Consider the following 14,999-nt stretch of genomic DNA (forward strand, 5'->3'; position numbering starts at 1 on the left):
CATCGTTTTTCTTTTTGCAGGTCTGGAGCATATTAAGCAGGATAAGAGGGTTTCCATGGGAACAGATGGCAACCTGTACTTTTCTAATGCCTTACAGAGAGACAGTCGCCAGGATTATTGTTGCTCTGCTGCCTTCCCCAGGATTCGCACCATGGTCCAGAAAAGTCCCATGGCCCTGGTAGTAGTCAAAAGCAGTGAGTTCATAACAGTGTGTTTCTTAAATGTACTGACTTGTTTGGCACTTCATCAAAAAGATGTGCGCAAATCCTGCTAATGCACGCCATGGGAAAATCAGCACTCATTTACTACCTTGATGAAATATTGTCACTTTTTTCAATCTCTTTCACTATCGACATTGATTGTGTCGTGTTTTATCATGTTTAAGTTGAGGATGGGTGTCAGAAAAATGGGTGGTAGATTACTCAGTACTCGTAACATCTAGTAAAGGTCACAATTTTTTACTTTTAGTTCCAGTGAAACCTGCTAATGACTCCTCTGCTGAAGAGTGTGAGTCATATACAGCTCATAGTCAAACAGTGATTTGCATTTTGAAAAAAACACTTTCTATTGACAGACTAACTAAAGTATTTTTTTAGTATATTTGGATGTGTACTTTTTTCAGACTTTCAATGATTAAAGTGATGGAGTTTGATCTTTTTATTAAATGCAGATGAAGCCCCCCCAGAGAGAGCACCCAGCATGCTGCTGCCCTCTGGTGTTCAGACAGAGAAGGTGCTGATGAAGGGGGAGGAACTGCAGCTTGAGTGCATAACAGCAGGACTGTATGTGTACTTCCATATTATTATATCATCACTATGTTTGGCATGTTTGACAATTTTTCATACATCACTATTCCACTTTGTAGGCCCACGCCTGATGTAACGTGGATGAAAATGGGGGAAAAACTGCCGGATCAGGCAAAACTGAGCAACTTTAACAAGACGTTGACCGTATCTGCTGTTGAAGAGACAGATCAGGGGAGATACATGTGCAAGGCGTCTAATTCCGCTGGAGAAACTGTCCACTACTTTCATGTGATAGTGGAAGGTTGGTCAGCTTCAAGGGCTGGTGCTGTTTTACCTATCTAACACAGAAGGCTGTTGATATGGAGACTAACATGGTTTTTCTTGCCATCTTTTAGAGCCACCGGTGTGGCTGGGTGATCCTCCTCAGGGTCAAATTACTCCGGTCGGATCTGATGTTCATATTAAGTGCTCAGTTGGAGGAAAACCACCACCAGACATAACGTGGAGAAGGAATGGAGAATTATTTAGAGGTGAGAAAGAAAAAAACACTGATATATCTTAAAACATCTTTGGCATTTTGCCTAAAGACAACATCTTAGTGTTATAAAAGACTTCATAGAGACCCTTTTTTAGTATGACAGTTTTATTACAGGATATTAAACATGAAATGAGCACAGAAGCCCTAAAACTAGAGTTTGTTTTAGTGTTGGGTTTAAGAAAAATAGTTTTCAAAGTTTGGGTTGCACATCTATGAGCAATGGACACAAAAATAGTTATTACATCAGAGAGCTTACTGAAAAAAATACATTTTCTCTGGTTTGTAGTTTGTGCAATACATACATTTTAGCGTTGAAAGCAAAATTTTGAGTCATTTGTTCGGACGCAAAAGCATTCAGCCGTTTTCTATGGCATTAAAATCCCTTTTCTTTACACAATATGAATTCTTTTCCCTCAAATATCAGGCTTTCTTTGAACAAAAGCAAAACATGCAAACCGGATAGCAAACCTTCACTCAGGCTCAGAGTGGAGAAGAACTGCCTATTATCTGTCGACAAACGTGTCGCCTGTGCAGCTCTGATTGTTGTACTGCTGTGTTCTTTTAGATGACTCTGAGAATAACAAGCGAGTGCTTGATGACACTGTGGTGCTTCATAAAGCCAAGTCGCAAGACAGCGGCGTCTACCAGTGTGAAGCCTCCAACCCTCATGGCAGGATTCTGGCCAACATAAACATTCTGGTCATGAGTGAGTATTAAGTGACAAAAATTACAATCTAAACTGAGAATTGCTTGATAAAATGTTTGCTCAATTTGTTCAATCTCCAAAAATCTTTCAAGACAGGGTTAAAACAAAATGAGAAAACTAAAAAGGCTACAGGTTTACATTTTTAAATCCATGCTACATAGATTGTAGCATGGATTGTAGGTCTAGATTGTAGGTCCAAACCTAGCCGTCCCTCATTCTTTGCAGGAATTACGTTCTCAACCATGATGGGTCAAATCTGCAATCAACTTTCTTATTATTATTATTTTATTTTTTTTACAAATAATATAGATGTTCTAAGGCTGTAAAACATGTCATTACACACTTTTTTTCAGAAAGGCATTAATTGTTTCCAAACTTTTCTGTCTTATTTAAACTCTGTTAAAGTTCAAACCTATGCACAAAAATAAGACTAGTACAGAATAAAACCAAAGATTTGCTCATGATGAAATGTTCATGTAGATCTGGCAAGCTGCACACAGTCTGTACAGGACATGCAGCACGGAGGAGATTCATTGACAACATTCTACAGCCAATCAGGACGCATAACACAATGCACTGTTAAAAAAAGCAAACCTGCATCAGAAAAGAAATGAGCAAAACAGCGAGACCACAAAAGGTGAACTGTGATATAGCAAAGGACCACTACAGTTTGTAAAAACAAAGAATTATAAAACAACTAACTTTGTGGCCTACTGCTATAGTGGGAGGTCATGGGTTCAAATCCATACCAAAGACTCCCTCCTCGACACTCAGCTTTACAGGGTTGCAGGGGGGGTTCAACTACCAAATGATTCCTGAGCACAGCTGTGGCTGCAGCTCACGGTTCCCTCAGGGGACAAGTCAAATGCCAAGAACAGTTTTCGCACACCCAGGAGCGTGACAACTAATACCACTTTAACAAATAAATCACATTTAAAAAATAAACTGGGGTGAATGACAACATCTTTCTGTCAGCAGGTAAACTGTTAAACTGACTTATCTCTGTAGCCTCAGAACGGAACATGTGATGCTCACATTTGCCCGCTTTTATAACTCCACCCTGGAGCTGCTGTAATTTGACTTGTCTTCACTTTAGGCAAGCCTCCCCAGATACTGACGAAGGACGTCCAAGAGTATGCAGTGATCCTGGGAGATAACATAGTCATAAACTGCAGTGTTTTCAGCTCTCCTCCAGCCAGCATTTCTTGGTAAGTGAATGCAATGAACTTTTTTCTTGATTTTTGTGTTAGAGATCATAAAAAAAATCACTTAGGTTAGATCTAGAACAGCCTAAAGAGAACCAATCAATGCACTGACTCATACTATTAAGCCCACACTACTTTTAGTGTCTGTACATCAGTCTGATATGATCTTTTTAATGAGATAATCCTCTTCCTGTCCTTGAAAATGATGTAATTACACCTTGTTAAGAAGCACTTCAGCTCATTTACAGGTCCACATAAGTGGACCTGTAAGTGTAAGTGGAAAATCAGAGTGTTTCAAAGTTAAAGAAATCTGAAATTAAATATTTTTTGTGCCACTCAAAGCTAGTAAACAGGACTGATCCATCTGTGTCTTACAGGAACCCACTTTCATATTCTTACCAAATAAGTCATGGTAACTTTTTCTTTCTAGGATCAAAGAGGAGGCAGTCATCACTGGGGAACGATTTTCTACCTTTGATAACAACCAGTCACTGAAAATCATTAATGCTGAAGAAAGTGACAGTGGAAAGTATGAGTGTGTGGTCAAAAACACAGAGGGAACATCGAGTATTACTGCACTTCTGGATGTCAAAGGTAACTCAACACATAATCCAGTACATCCTTATCTGGAAATCATTGGCATTTGTCCTGCCACAGTGTCCCGTCCTCCTCTTTACTTTGAAGGTTATAACAGTAACATACCTATTAACATAAATTGGTTTAAGAATTTTTAGGTAAAGCTTGTGTTGGCTATCACACATTTTTATTTCTACTCAACATATTTGGTAAAAGTAATAAAATATCAGTTTTTCTGCAAATATGAACATTTCTAAAGAAAAATATGTTTTAGCTAATAAAAAAAAATCCCTAAATCAAATTCTTAAAATGAGACCAAAATATTTACTTCATAGAGAAAACATCTACAGGGTCAAATCTAGAATTTTTAGGCTGCAGTTCACAAGGAAAAGTCATCATCATGACATGCTTGTCTTCTTTCTCTAGATCCCACCAAAATAGTGAGTCCACCTGAAAACAAGCAGATCATCATTGGGACTTCAGCTAAATTAGTATGCAAGGTGACGTATGATAAAAGTCTGGAGGGCAGCTTTGTAATGGAGTGGAGGAAAGATGGAGAGGAGATCTTACTGTCGGAAGAGAACAGCTCCAGGTTAGGACATTTACTTTAATGTTGTTAATTAGTTGTTAGGTGTGACTGTGAGTGTGTATGTGTGAATGTGTGACCTTGTCACAGATTGGTGACCTGTCTAGGGTATACCCTGCCTTAGTCCAACTGTAGCCAGGTTATGCTCTGGCGATCCCATGACTCTGAAAGTGAGAAAGTGGGTTAAGAAATGGATAGATGGATGGATTGTAAGGTTTTTTTTGTTGTTGTTTTGCTTGCTGAGACCTCACCGTTGTTCCTTAAATCAGTCTTTTTCAACCAGTGGGTTGCTGTACACTAGTGTGCCATGAAAGATCATCAGGTTTTGCCTAATTGCTCAAAAATAATGAAGATAAAACTTCAATTTTTGTCAACTTTATGTTCTCTAGTTACAATTTCACTTAGAAACATTAATATAATGTTGGTCCTTTTCAAGTAAAAATAAAAATCTACAAAACATAAAAAACAGGGACCTCAGTTCAAAAAGGTTGAAAACACTGCCTTATAATAAACATGTAAATGAAAAATAACACACAAAAAACATTATGTTAGCCATCTAAAAAAAGATTGCATTACTTTTTGATTACTTTGTGAAAAATTGCTTTCACAAGGACTTCCTTATTTGGAGCGATTTCTAAATGAGCATATCAAAACAAGAAGAATACACAAAGACACAGTCGGCTCATATCAGGTACGACCAGAGAGCTCCACGAGGAGAAACACAGCTTAGTGTTGAGCTGCAATCAAGCCAAGCTGTTGACAATCAACAGCCTTTAATGGACCAACAGCACAGACACCGCCTGCTTCCTGTTTCCTCAACACAGACCGCAGCACTGAGAGCCAGATAACCTTTTCTTAGTCACACTCTTTCCAATAGAGTAGAAAAGATTTTTGCATATCAGCTTATTAGTACAGTGAGGGGTTATAAAACCCTGGTAGATTGTTCTTTTCTATTATTCCTAATAATGAAAGCATGGGAACTTGAAATAGTATTTTGTGCTTTCTCTGCACTCAAAGGCAAACAGTATGAAGCAAATGGGCAATAAAATCCCATAATTGTGTTGCTGTTAAAAGCAAGAAAACAGAGATGAATAACTTGAAGAGGAGCTCCTGTTACATGTAGAGCAGCAGAGATCACGTGGCTCCATTTTCAGGCTTTTTCAAATAACAAAAGCAGTAACACCTCCAAGTGCTGTTAGATTTTAATGCAACTTTATGTTTAGAGCTTTTCCCTGCACTGCTCTCTACTGTGGTTTTTGACCAAAACACAAGCAACAATGCCATATTAGATGTGGATTTTCCTTTTTATTGTGGTTCGAATGAGTCAATTGTGCATAACTGTGTGTTCATTTTTGCAGTCAGAGCGGAGTTTGCCCCATGAATTAAGTGGTGGTGGGCTAACTCAATGCTTTTTTCTCGACTTTATAATTAAAATCACCATTTTAGCTTTGCTGTCACATTCTTCTCAGATACATCAGAGGTGATCACAATCTGCAGATCATGAACGTGAACCTGAGAGACCAGGGAATGTACACATGCATTGCCAGAACCAGCTTGGATGAAGTCAGAGCCACTGCCCTTATTATCGTGCTAGGTTTGGTTTTATCCATCTTTTAAAAATGTCACCTTTTAATAATTCATTCCTATTTTTGCTTGTTTATTTAAAAAAAAAACGAGAACTAAGTTTTGTGAATATTCTTTTTTTATGCAGACGTTCCTGATGCTCCAGAGAGATTAAAGATAATTGAAATCAAGGATTCAAGGAACATTGTTATTTCATGGAAGCCTGGAAGTGATCACAACAGCTCTGTCACAGGTACACGTCTGAATTTGACAAAGCAAATGTAATACTGGCTTAAAATTGGAGCCAATTCACCCGAGCGATTTAAAGAGGAGCAACCAAATTTGAGACACCAGTTGCGCAAATTGTATTTGCGATAATAAATTAGCCCAATGGAAACACGGTGATATTGACAAAACTCGCATTTATCGAAAAAAAGATTTTGCGCTTGGAGGAAGTGGTTTTAAGGCATATCGAGATTGATATATTTTGCGAAACTGTAATGGAAACACTTTTTTCAAATTAAATGAGTCGCGTGACCAACAACCGGATGGCAACATGCTTCTTGGTAGGAACTGGCTGCCTTTGGCACTGCACAGTGGGCGCCACAAGAGGTCCCAAAGTACTCACACAGTTCATCAAAAGCTGAATGTGTCATGTAGAATTGATGGATCCACAGCTCCTCTGTAAAATCACCAACTACAATTTCCCAAAATCGCTGCATCCAAAGCCCCTCCCACGTGAAAGGAGTTTGCCGCTCCATGGGCTGAATAAGACGGTGACATCTGCTTTGATAGAGGATAATGAGCGCTAGTGTTGTGGCAGAAAATTGAATGCATCTGCTGTAAATCAAAGGATTTTTTACAACCATTGCCATGTTCTTGAATTATGTAATTTGGTTTCACACAATTATGATTTAATGGAAACTGTGTAATTGCGAAATTTATTTTTTCAACATTTTTAGAATTTTGATAAAGTTTTGGATAATGTGTAATGGAAACGCAGCTAAGGTTCCATAAAACCTTTAATGCTGGAACCAAAAAGCTACAAAAGGATTTGTGAAATATGTTTTTGTATGAGTGTAAAATTTAGGGCTTATAAAAAAAGAATAAAATGAAAAATAAAAGCCATGTTTTTATATACCGGTATCTCTTATTCATGCTGGCTGCTTTAATCTTTAGCATTTCAGAACAAAGCATAAAAGTTTACCCTCATGGCTGCATTAAGTACAATAATCTAAGTCCACTGTTCATTGATTAAACTATAAGAGCACATACACTACATGGTGTCCAAAGTAGAGTAACAGAAATGAAAAAATGTACATCTTCTTTTCCCTTTAGTCAGGATTATTAGTGACATTTATGCCAAATAAAAGCTGCATAAAACCAAACAAATGCAAAAACATTTGTACTAAAGGGGAAAAAGTTGACTAATTTTCCTTTGTAATGCTACAAAATAGGGATGTTGGTTTATGGTTTCTTAGCTGAGAACACACACACATACACAGAAAAATACTGGAAAGTTTTTGGACAAAATGACAGAGTAATAATATGTAAATATACCAAAGGTTTAACAGACAAGGTTCATGATAATTAACTTCAATGAAATCAGTCATTAATCCAATTCTGTTTAAAAACCTGCACAAAAGAAAAACACTTCAGTGCAGGCATTTCATCTCCAACAAAGCATGCCCCCGGTTTCCATGTTTACTCTTTTTGAAAAGTGTGTGGGATTACACTTCTTCTAACGTTTAGAAAGCAATTCAGCCTTTACCCCTGAACTTCTTTCCTTTATGAAAACCCAGATGCTTCAAAGCATCTGCCACAGTGGTTGTTAGCTGTACAATGATGACCAAATGTGTTGGTGTCTCTGCAGAATTTGTAGTGGAGTATGAGGAGAACCAATGGGAGCCAGGGGGGTGGAAGGAGCTGAAGAGGGTTCCTGGTAACCAGGCAACAGCTGAGCTGGCTCTGTACGGAAACCTCAGGTATCAGTTTAGAGTTTATGCTGTTAATGCCATTGGGCCTGGACCCCCCAGTGAGCCATCTGAGAGACACAACACAGACCCCACTGGTGAGACTCACCATATTTTATTAAACATAATTCACTGAAATGATCTAAATCTGCTTTTTCAGAGGAAACACAATGTAACCCCATACATTTTTGTTATAGTACCTGACAGGAATCCAGAAAACATTAAAATTCAAGGCCATATCCCTTACCAAATGGAAATCAGCTGGGATGTAAGAGATTTATTTTTTGTTGATAGTGCACTGGTAACTTCATGAAAACAAATACAGAGTCTTGTTCTATCAATTATCTACATGCTTTTATCTTGTAGCCACTATTGCCGACTGAATCCAATGGACCAGGCCTTGAATACAAGGTGAGCTACCGCAGACTGAAAGTGGAAGATGCGTGGACAGAGTATCTAGTCCAAAGACCCTCCTATGTCGTGAATGGGACGCCTGCCTTTGCTCCATACGAGATCAAAGTTCAAGCTAGGAATAGCTTTGGATGGGCCCCAGAGCCTAAGGTGGTCACAGGTTACTCTGGAGAAGATAGTAAGTTGTTTTTTTATTTTTATTTTTCCTGTTCTACACCTTGAGCTTACCTGGCTGCTGTTTTTCTTGTGACTCTCAACATCTATGTTATCATTTCCAACTGCATCCTCAGTTGTCGTGTGGCATTGTCTGTGGGAAAATGTGTCAGGTTAAGTTCTTTTCTGCTTTTTCCTCGTTACACAAGGTTTTGACCTTGTGTGCTTTAGTGCTTTTCCCATCTCCCCATCCCCCCCCCCCAAAAAAACAAAACAACCTGCTGCTAAATCTGGCAGGTGCCAGATAACCTTTGTATAGGAGAAGGATGTCACATTCTCAACTCTTTGGGTGAAGCTGCAGGAGATTTGACAGATCACAACACTTCATTTGGCGTAGACCTCTGTTAGCAAAATGTTATCTCCCCTGCCATCAGTTGTGCTTCTACCTTTTTCTGCTTTAAATACTGAAACAATGAAATTACGATAATTCACATTTAGAAATGGTGATGTGGTTCCCTGTTTTGCTCAGTTAAACCCCTTGTAGCTGTGCTACCATGTCCTGTTGGGAGAGTTCTGATGTTTGTAGCATGTCCGTGATACTGACCTCCCCCATCTTTCTTAAGGGCCAGCCACAGCACCACAGGACGTAGCAGTTGAGGTGATCAACACCACTGCTCTCCGAGTTAGCTGGACCCAGGTACCACCTGCTACAGTTCGAGGTCATCTGGGGGGTTATGAAGTAAGTTTGGCCTGAAAACAGTTATACCACAAAAGGGAGAACTACTACAATAGTACAAAAATGTGGAATACTGGCTTATTGATCTAGGGGTTTAGTAAATAGTACTGATGAAAAAAGTGCAAATGTTTAAGACAGAAACTTGCCTAATGAAAAACTTATTTTAGATGTAAATAATTGGTTCCCTCTAGAGAATAAGCTTCTTTTTTACAAAACTGACCTTGATTTAGACATTTTAAGTCCCACGCTGATCATCTTTTGATCTTTTTCCCAGTTGTCTTATTTTACATCTTATTTTCTGTGTAACAAATACAACCTTTTTCAAACAGCATTTTTTTTGTCTGCTGCTGATTCACAGCACAATTTAAATAAAGAAATCAGGACACAAGTAAAATTTGAATCTAATTTTCTCTAAATATGTCCTCCATCATTAGAAAAATCCCACAAAAACATGTTAAAAACACAGTTTTCGTCAGAGTGGGTCTTTAATTGATCAAAATCTCCACTTTTTGTTTTATGCAAATATTCCCCTGCACCAGGGGTGCCAGAATCCAGGCCTTGAAGCCTGGTGTCCAACATGTTTTCCAACCAACATGGCCATTGAAGCTTCTTTTTGGCGAAACACACCCGGGCCTCGTGCCTGAAGTTTGACACCCCTGCCCTACACACTACAAGGGATTTCATTTGTTTTTCATTTCCACTTAAATCCATTTTCTTTTTCCATTACAGTTTCATAACTTAAAACTAAGACCTATTTAAAGCCAACTTTTAATGGGTCATATAAAAAAGGAAACATATGCTCATCATTTGACTTTATAACAGTTTCTATTAGGCGCCACATTGAAATACTATAAGGCTTCCAGACATCGGCTGTTGATTATACATTTTTACACTAAAGCTTTTATAATCATGTTGTTCACACAACAGCTGAGCAGCAAAACTGATATGTGATGGATATTGGCTGTAAAACACGGGTCAGTGTAATAAAGTTACGTGCACCCGGAGACGGCTTGTGTACCTGAAATTTAATTTGGTTGCGTCCAGGTTTTGTCCCTGATGTTACTTATGCTGTCAATTTTCTATATTAGCTATCCGTTTTTCCGTAAAACAATGATGCTGTCTTGGAACAAATGTGCACCATTTGCAGACGACAAACTCAACAAAAAAACCTTCTCTTCTTCTGCACACATGGAGCTAAGATTTTACTTGCACTTTGGCCGAAACCTTGATAACTTGAAAAAAAAGACATTAACATTTTTCCAAACATTTATGTGTTCAGTGGTGAATCTCTTTTTCATGCTCTGTGTATTGTTGTAAATATATTATGAACAACACTGCCAAAACTACAGGGAAAGTACGTTAGTTAGTGGCAAACAAAGCTGTCAAATGTAGACCACTATACATTTCTGTCAGTCTAGTTGTTTACCATTATCTGTGTTTAACATTTCATAGGTTCACTGGGTGAGGACCAGAAGTTTCCTGGATCCAGAGAAGATCTTGAATGAAAAGCAGTCCATGTCTTTTCCTGGAAACGGGAGTTATGCCATCGTGCCAGGGCTCAAACCCTACTCAGAGTACAAACTCACTGTCAGGGTTTTCAACAGCAAGGGGAATGGGCCCACGAGTGATCCTGTCACCTTCAGCACTCCAGAAGGAGGTAAACATACCATTCAATTGATGTTATAAACTCTAGTTCCACGTATCAAAACCTGCAGTATTTTAGCCGCTAATCCAAAGCAAAGTTCAGCTTTTGGTTTCACTGAAGGTGCTGCCAGTTGATTCCTAATTTATTTCTAATTTATTTGATGTAAAAATATTAGCGCATAGGGCAAACTTCATACGACTGTTGCAGGTTTGGTTCCCGCTCTGCATGTCCAGGTGTCTTTGTACAAGACAATGAACTTCTGTATTCTTTATTGCTTCTGCCTAGTGGACTGGCTTGCGCATGGCATGGCAGCTTTGCTGTCATTAGTGTGTGTGGGCGAGAGGATGTGTGCCTGGATGAATGGAAATTGTTACTGTAAAGCACTTTTCCCTTAATACAAGTAGAAAGCACGTTTTAAAGACCCATGCCAGTAAAATTGGTTTTGTGTGTGTGTGTGTGTTTTATCTAATTTGAACTTTTTCAAGAAAAGAGCCATATAATTAAAACTTATCTTTTATAAATTGTTAAAATTTTGCTTTGATGAATTTTTTTGATATATCTGAATAGTACAGTAAACTTACAAATGTTACTTTCCTTTGAAAGCACCAGGACTGCTGCCCATCCTAACCACCTCAGACTACAAGTCTGACTCAGTCCTGCTGGTATGGGGACCACCTCTGGCGACAAACGGCATCCTCTCTGGTTATCTCCTCCAGTACCACCTCTGTATGTAGTCGCAGTCCTGTCTATCTACCTGTCTTTATAGTAGACAATACACATTTCACTGCTTTTATGACATTTTCTTTTTTTTTATCATTAAATGGTTTTGTATTTTGCTGAGCAATATGGATGCTGAATAAGGAAAAATGTAAGGGAAAGATAACCCAAGGAAGTAAAGAGAATAAAGAGGGGTTTTTCTTTTTTTTAAAATATATTTTCCCTATATAAATCAGTTTCAACCTGTTTATTCAGTCTTAAAACCTTCAATTGAAGTTCACCACCCTTTCTCTTCCTTTCTGTTAACATGTTAGACAGTTGGTGGCACTGTTTGACACCAAACACTCCACTGCAGTCCTCAACCACTGACTTATTGGAGGCTGCCTCACTTTGTGTATTAACATTTTCCCCATTGTTTTTTATTACATTTTTGCATGGATCAGCATAAATTAAAAATAAGTAAATGGTGTTTGTTCCTATTGTAAATTCCACTGTTGTTGTTTTTTTAGTTAGGTGTACTTCCTCATGCATCATACTTGTGTACAGTTAGGTTGAAAGAATAAGTGTGGGCTTTCACTACACTCCATTTTCAAAGCCTGAACTCTCTTTGGCTGACATTTCTGAGGTCTTTTGTGAGAGCTATGAAGGCAAAGACAGCCCTGCTGCCGCCCCCACCTGCACCCACGGAGTCTGGCCAGCTCTTCAATACACCCCGTCCCCTTCTTCACGCTTTTTCCTTTTCAAATCAGATGTCAGACTTTGCCGCTATTCCTACAGTGTACAATCAGTGGGTGTTAGTTTTTATTATTATTTTTTTTAGGTTGATCTGAATCACCACCTGAATTAAGAGTAGTCAATGCATTGTTACTGGCTGTTTCATGAATTAAATATAAATTGGTGTTAGTGCAGCCTACATGATTTCTCACCAAAAATTGGGAAATATGCAGTGATTCTTACAACCCAAATACATCCATTAAACAGTGTTAAAACTCAATAAATTAATAAGATATTAACGGACTGTTCCTACATAGAATTTAGGACAACCTGCAGTTTTGCAATCATCTTACTTTAAACACTTGATTCTTATTCATATTTTTTAGACAAAAATGTTGACTTCTTTTTGCAGATACTATATTTTTTCAGCTTTATATAATGGTATCATTTATATGTCATTTTTTTAAACATCAGTTTATATAAGTAAAGTTGATTATTTTTGTTATTGTTTTTCTGATCTGTAATCCATTTGACCTGTTTACACCCACATTTTGTTTTTATTCTCCTGTACTTCGTCATAATGTATTTCTCCTCAGTTTACCTGTCACGTCTTGTATTTCCCCATGTTCTCCTTCCGCATGAGCTAGTTTGACATCTCTTTGCCTTTCTTCCCCATCAACCATTGACCCCCCTACAGTTGTGTTCCATTAGTACACACCATGACCCAACAATGATGACTTTTTTGCCGTTGATTTGTTGTAGGCTCCGTCTGAAATAAACTGACCTGACATTTTTTTTTTCTTGTCTGCAGTAAATGAGAGTACACTGGAGGTGATTGATTCTCACGAGATAAACATCACAGGAGCTGACATCACCCAGTGGCAACTTACAGGATTAAACTCAGGCAGCCGCTACCGCATTCACCTCAGGGCCTGCACTAAAGCAAGTTGTGGACCTCCACTGTCCCAAGAAAGTGAGACTTTACCTGAAACAGGTGAGTGAATTTGAGTAACACTGTGAAGCAATGCCACTTTTTGTCAACAGAAAACCCCTTCACAGTTTTAAATCCCACCCAAAGAGTATCAAAAATGTGTTGGACCTCAGTGGATTGTCGAGCACGAGTGTCTGTCAAACAGGTTTGTAAGGATCTCAGATCCAGGTGTTCAGCAGGGTTAGTGTGCACTTCAAAGTTTGTTCAATATTTATTTCCTACATTTGACTTTTCCTAGTTGGGACCGGAGTGCTAACTGGAGCCTAACATTGTTATTTTTGAGTAATTGGACAGGTTGTCACTCTTGCACTGGACCACATAAATAGTGGTAAAACCAAAAAAGTATTCCAGGAGACATTAAATATCTCAAATTATCTGATAAAACATGGTTTTTGACAGTCCTGGATTTAGGCAGCTCCAGTATGGGTTGCAGGGAGACTAACTGGGGTCAAGTCTGGGTGTGTTGAGAGTTTGGGGTGTCATATACCTACGAGCGCCTAAAACACAAAGAAAACCATGCTATCATAATATGATTTCATCTATCCATTTACAGTATATATATGTCTATAAAGTTTTATGTTCAATGCTCTTCCTGACTCCACCCCCTGCATCTACCAGGCAGGGACCAGCACAATCAGGAGACTGGTTTTGGGGCTATTGGGGCTACATTTAATTATCTATTTTTTTCTACTTGCGTCTGGGGCAGCCCTGCCCAGCCCTGCTCTGGCCATGCCTACATGTGGCCTTGGTTTTGACACTGGGAGGAGGCTAGATTTCTTGGGAAAAGAAAAATCACATTTGCATAAGGAAGAGCATGCACACGCCACACAGCAAAGCGCCAGGTGATCAGGCTCCATGCCATGGAAGCCATCCACCTTTCAAACCTTATAAGGCTTGAATCGTGAATCTTTAAAAATAGAAAATCAAAAGCTTTGCCTCTCAAGGTTGTTTAATTTTCGTTATTTCATTTTATTTGAACCATTTCAACTGTATTTCATAGTTTTTTGAATAATCGATGTGCAGGAAAAAGGTTTATCTTTACATTTCAGTTTTTAGAATTTTATTATGTCAACTATCAATGTATACAAGTATACTTTAGCAATAAAAGTGAAGGTGAAATTGGTTTACACCTTCAACTGGTTTTTATTAAACAATGAAAAAAGCAATGATTCCTATGCTGATGCAGCAGTTTTAAGACCTCCTTTTTGTCACAAGAACAGGCAGATCCAAATGCAACAGGTTTATTAGCTCAGCTAAAAGTCCACTAAGCTAAATCAGGGTCAGGCAGGCAGGAGTCAATAGCAGGCATTAGTATATCAAAGGAGAAACAGGAAAGTCAGAATACAGGCGAGGGTCAGGGCAGGCGGCATCCAAACTGGGTCTGGGTCAGGGTCAAAAGATCAGGTCCAAATGTAACGCTCAGTAGGAAGGCAGAGTGGCACAAACAATACTTTGGTTAGGTTTGCTGTGGTTGATTGAGTGAGTGAGAGTCAGGTGTGCAGCATCCAGGAAATGTGGCTAGAACTCTGAGGACAGCTTCCACCAGTGATCAGAGCAGAAGACAGAGCTCTTACTTCTAACACTTTTACTTGACCTGTGCCTCCTGTTCTGATTATTTTTGTTTTAATTTCACTGCTCATGTTAACCAGAAACTGTTTATCCAATTGAGGATAGGTGTCTGTGGCATTTGTATCGTGAGCCAGAGTAGCAATTGCTACAATGTTAACCTGGATTTTTAT

At 38.7% G+C, this 14,999-nt stretch overlaps 1 protein-coding gene across 5 annotated transcripts in view; it reads left to right on the forward strand.

The window, feature by feature from the left end:
* chl1a (cell adhesion molecule L1-like a) overlaps positions 1-14,999 on the forward strand; it is a 59,346-nt gene that overhangs the window by 30,575 nt on the left and 13,772 nt on the right. For all 5 annotated transcript variants that reach the window (XM_078949900.1, XM_020704547.3, XM_078949901.1 and 2 more), the window contains exons 6-22: positions 21-194; positions 671-782; positions 866-1,047; positions 1,142-1,276; positions 1,850-1,990; positions 3,087-3,198; positions 3,626-3,789; positions 4,198-4,363; positions 5,827-5,951; positions 6,069-6,173; positions 7,794-7,991; positions 8,091-8,161; positions 8,260-8,482; positions 9,081-9,196; positions 10,646-10,850; positions 11,442-11,564; positions 13,081-13,263. In XM_078949900.1, the coding sequence (XP_078806026.1) occupies positions 21-194; positions 671-782; positions 866-1,047; positions 1,142-1,276; positions 1,850-1,990; positions 3,087-3,198; positions 3,626-3,789; positions 4,198-4,363; positions 5,827-5,951; positions 6,069-6,173; positions 7,794-7,991; positions 8,091-8,161; positions 8,260-8,482; positions 9,081-9,196; positions 10,646-10,850; positions 11,442-11,564; positions 13,081-13,263 (2,535 nt within the window). The remainder of the gene's footprint in view (positions 1-20; positions 195-670; positions 783-865; positions 1,048-1,141; positions 1,277-1,849; positions 1,991-3,086; positions 3,199-3,625; positions 3,790-4,197; positions 4,364-5,826; positions 5,952-6,068; positions 6,174-7,793; positions 7,992-8,090; positions 8,162-8,259; positions 8,483-9,080; positions 9,197-10,645; positions 10,851-11,441; positions 11,565-13,080; positions 13,264-14,999) is intronic.

This window comes from Oryzias latipes, chromosome 7 (genome assembly GCF_053564925.1).
Source record: "Oryzias latipes strain Hd-rR chromosome 7, Olatipes_Hd-rR_3.1".
In the NCBI taxonomy this organism is placed as follows: Eukaryota; Metazoa; Chordata; class Actinopteri; order Beloniformes; family Adrianichthyidae; genus Oryzias; species Oryzias latipes.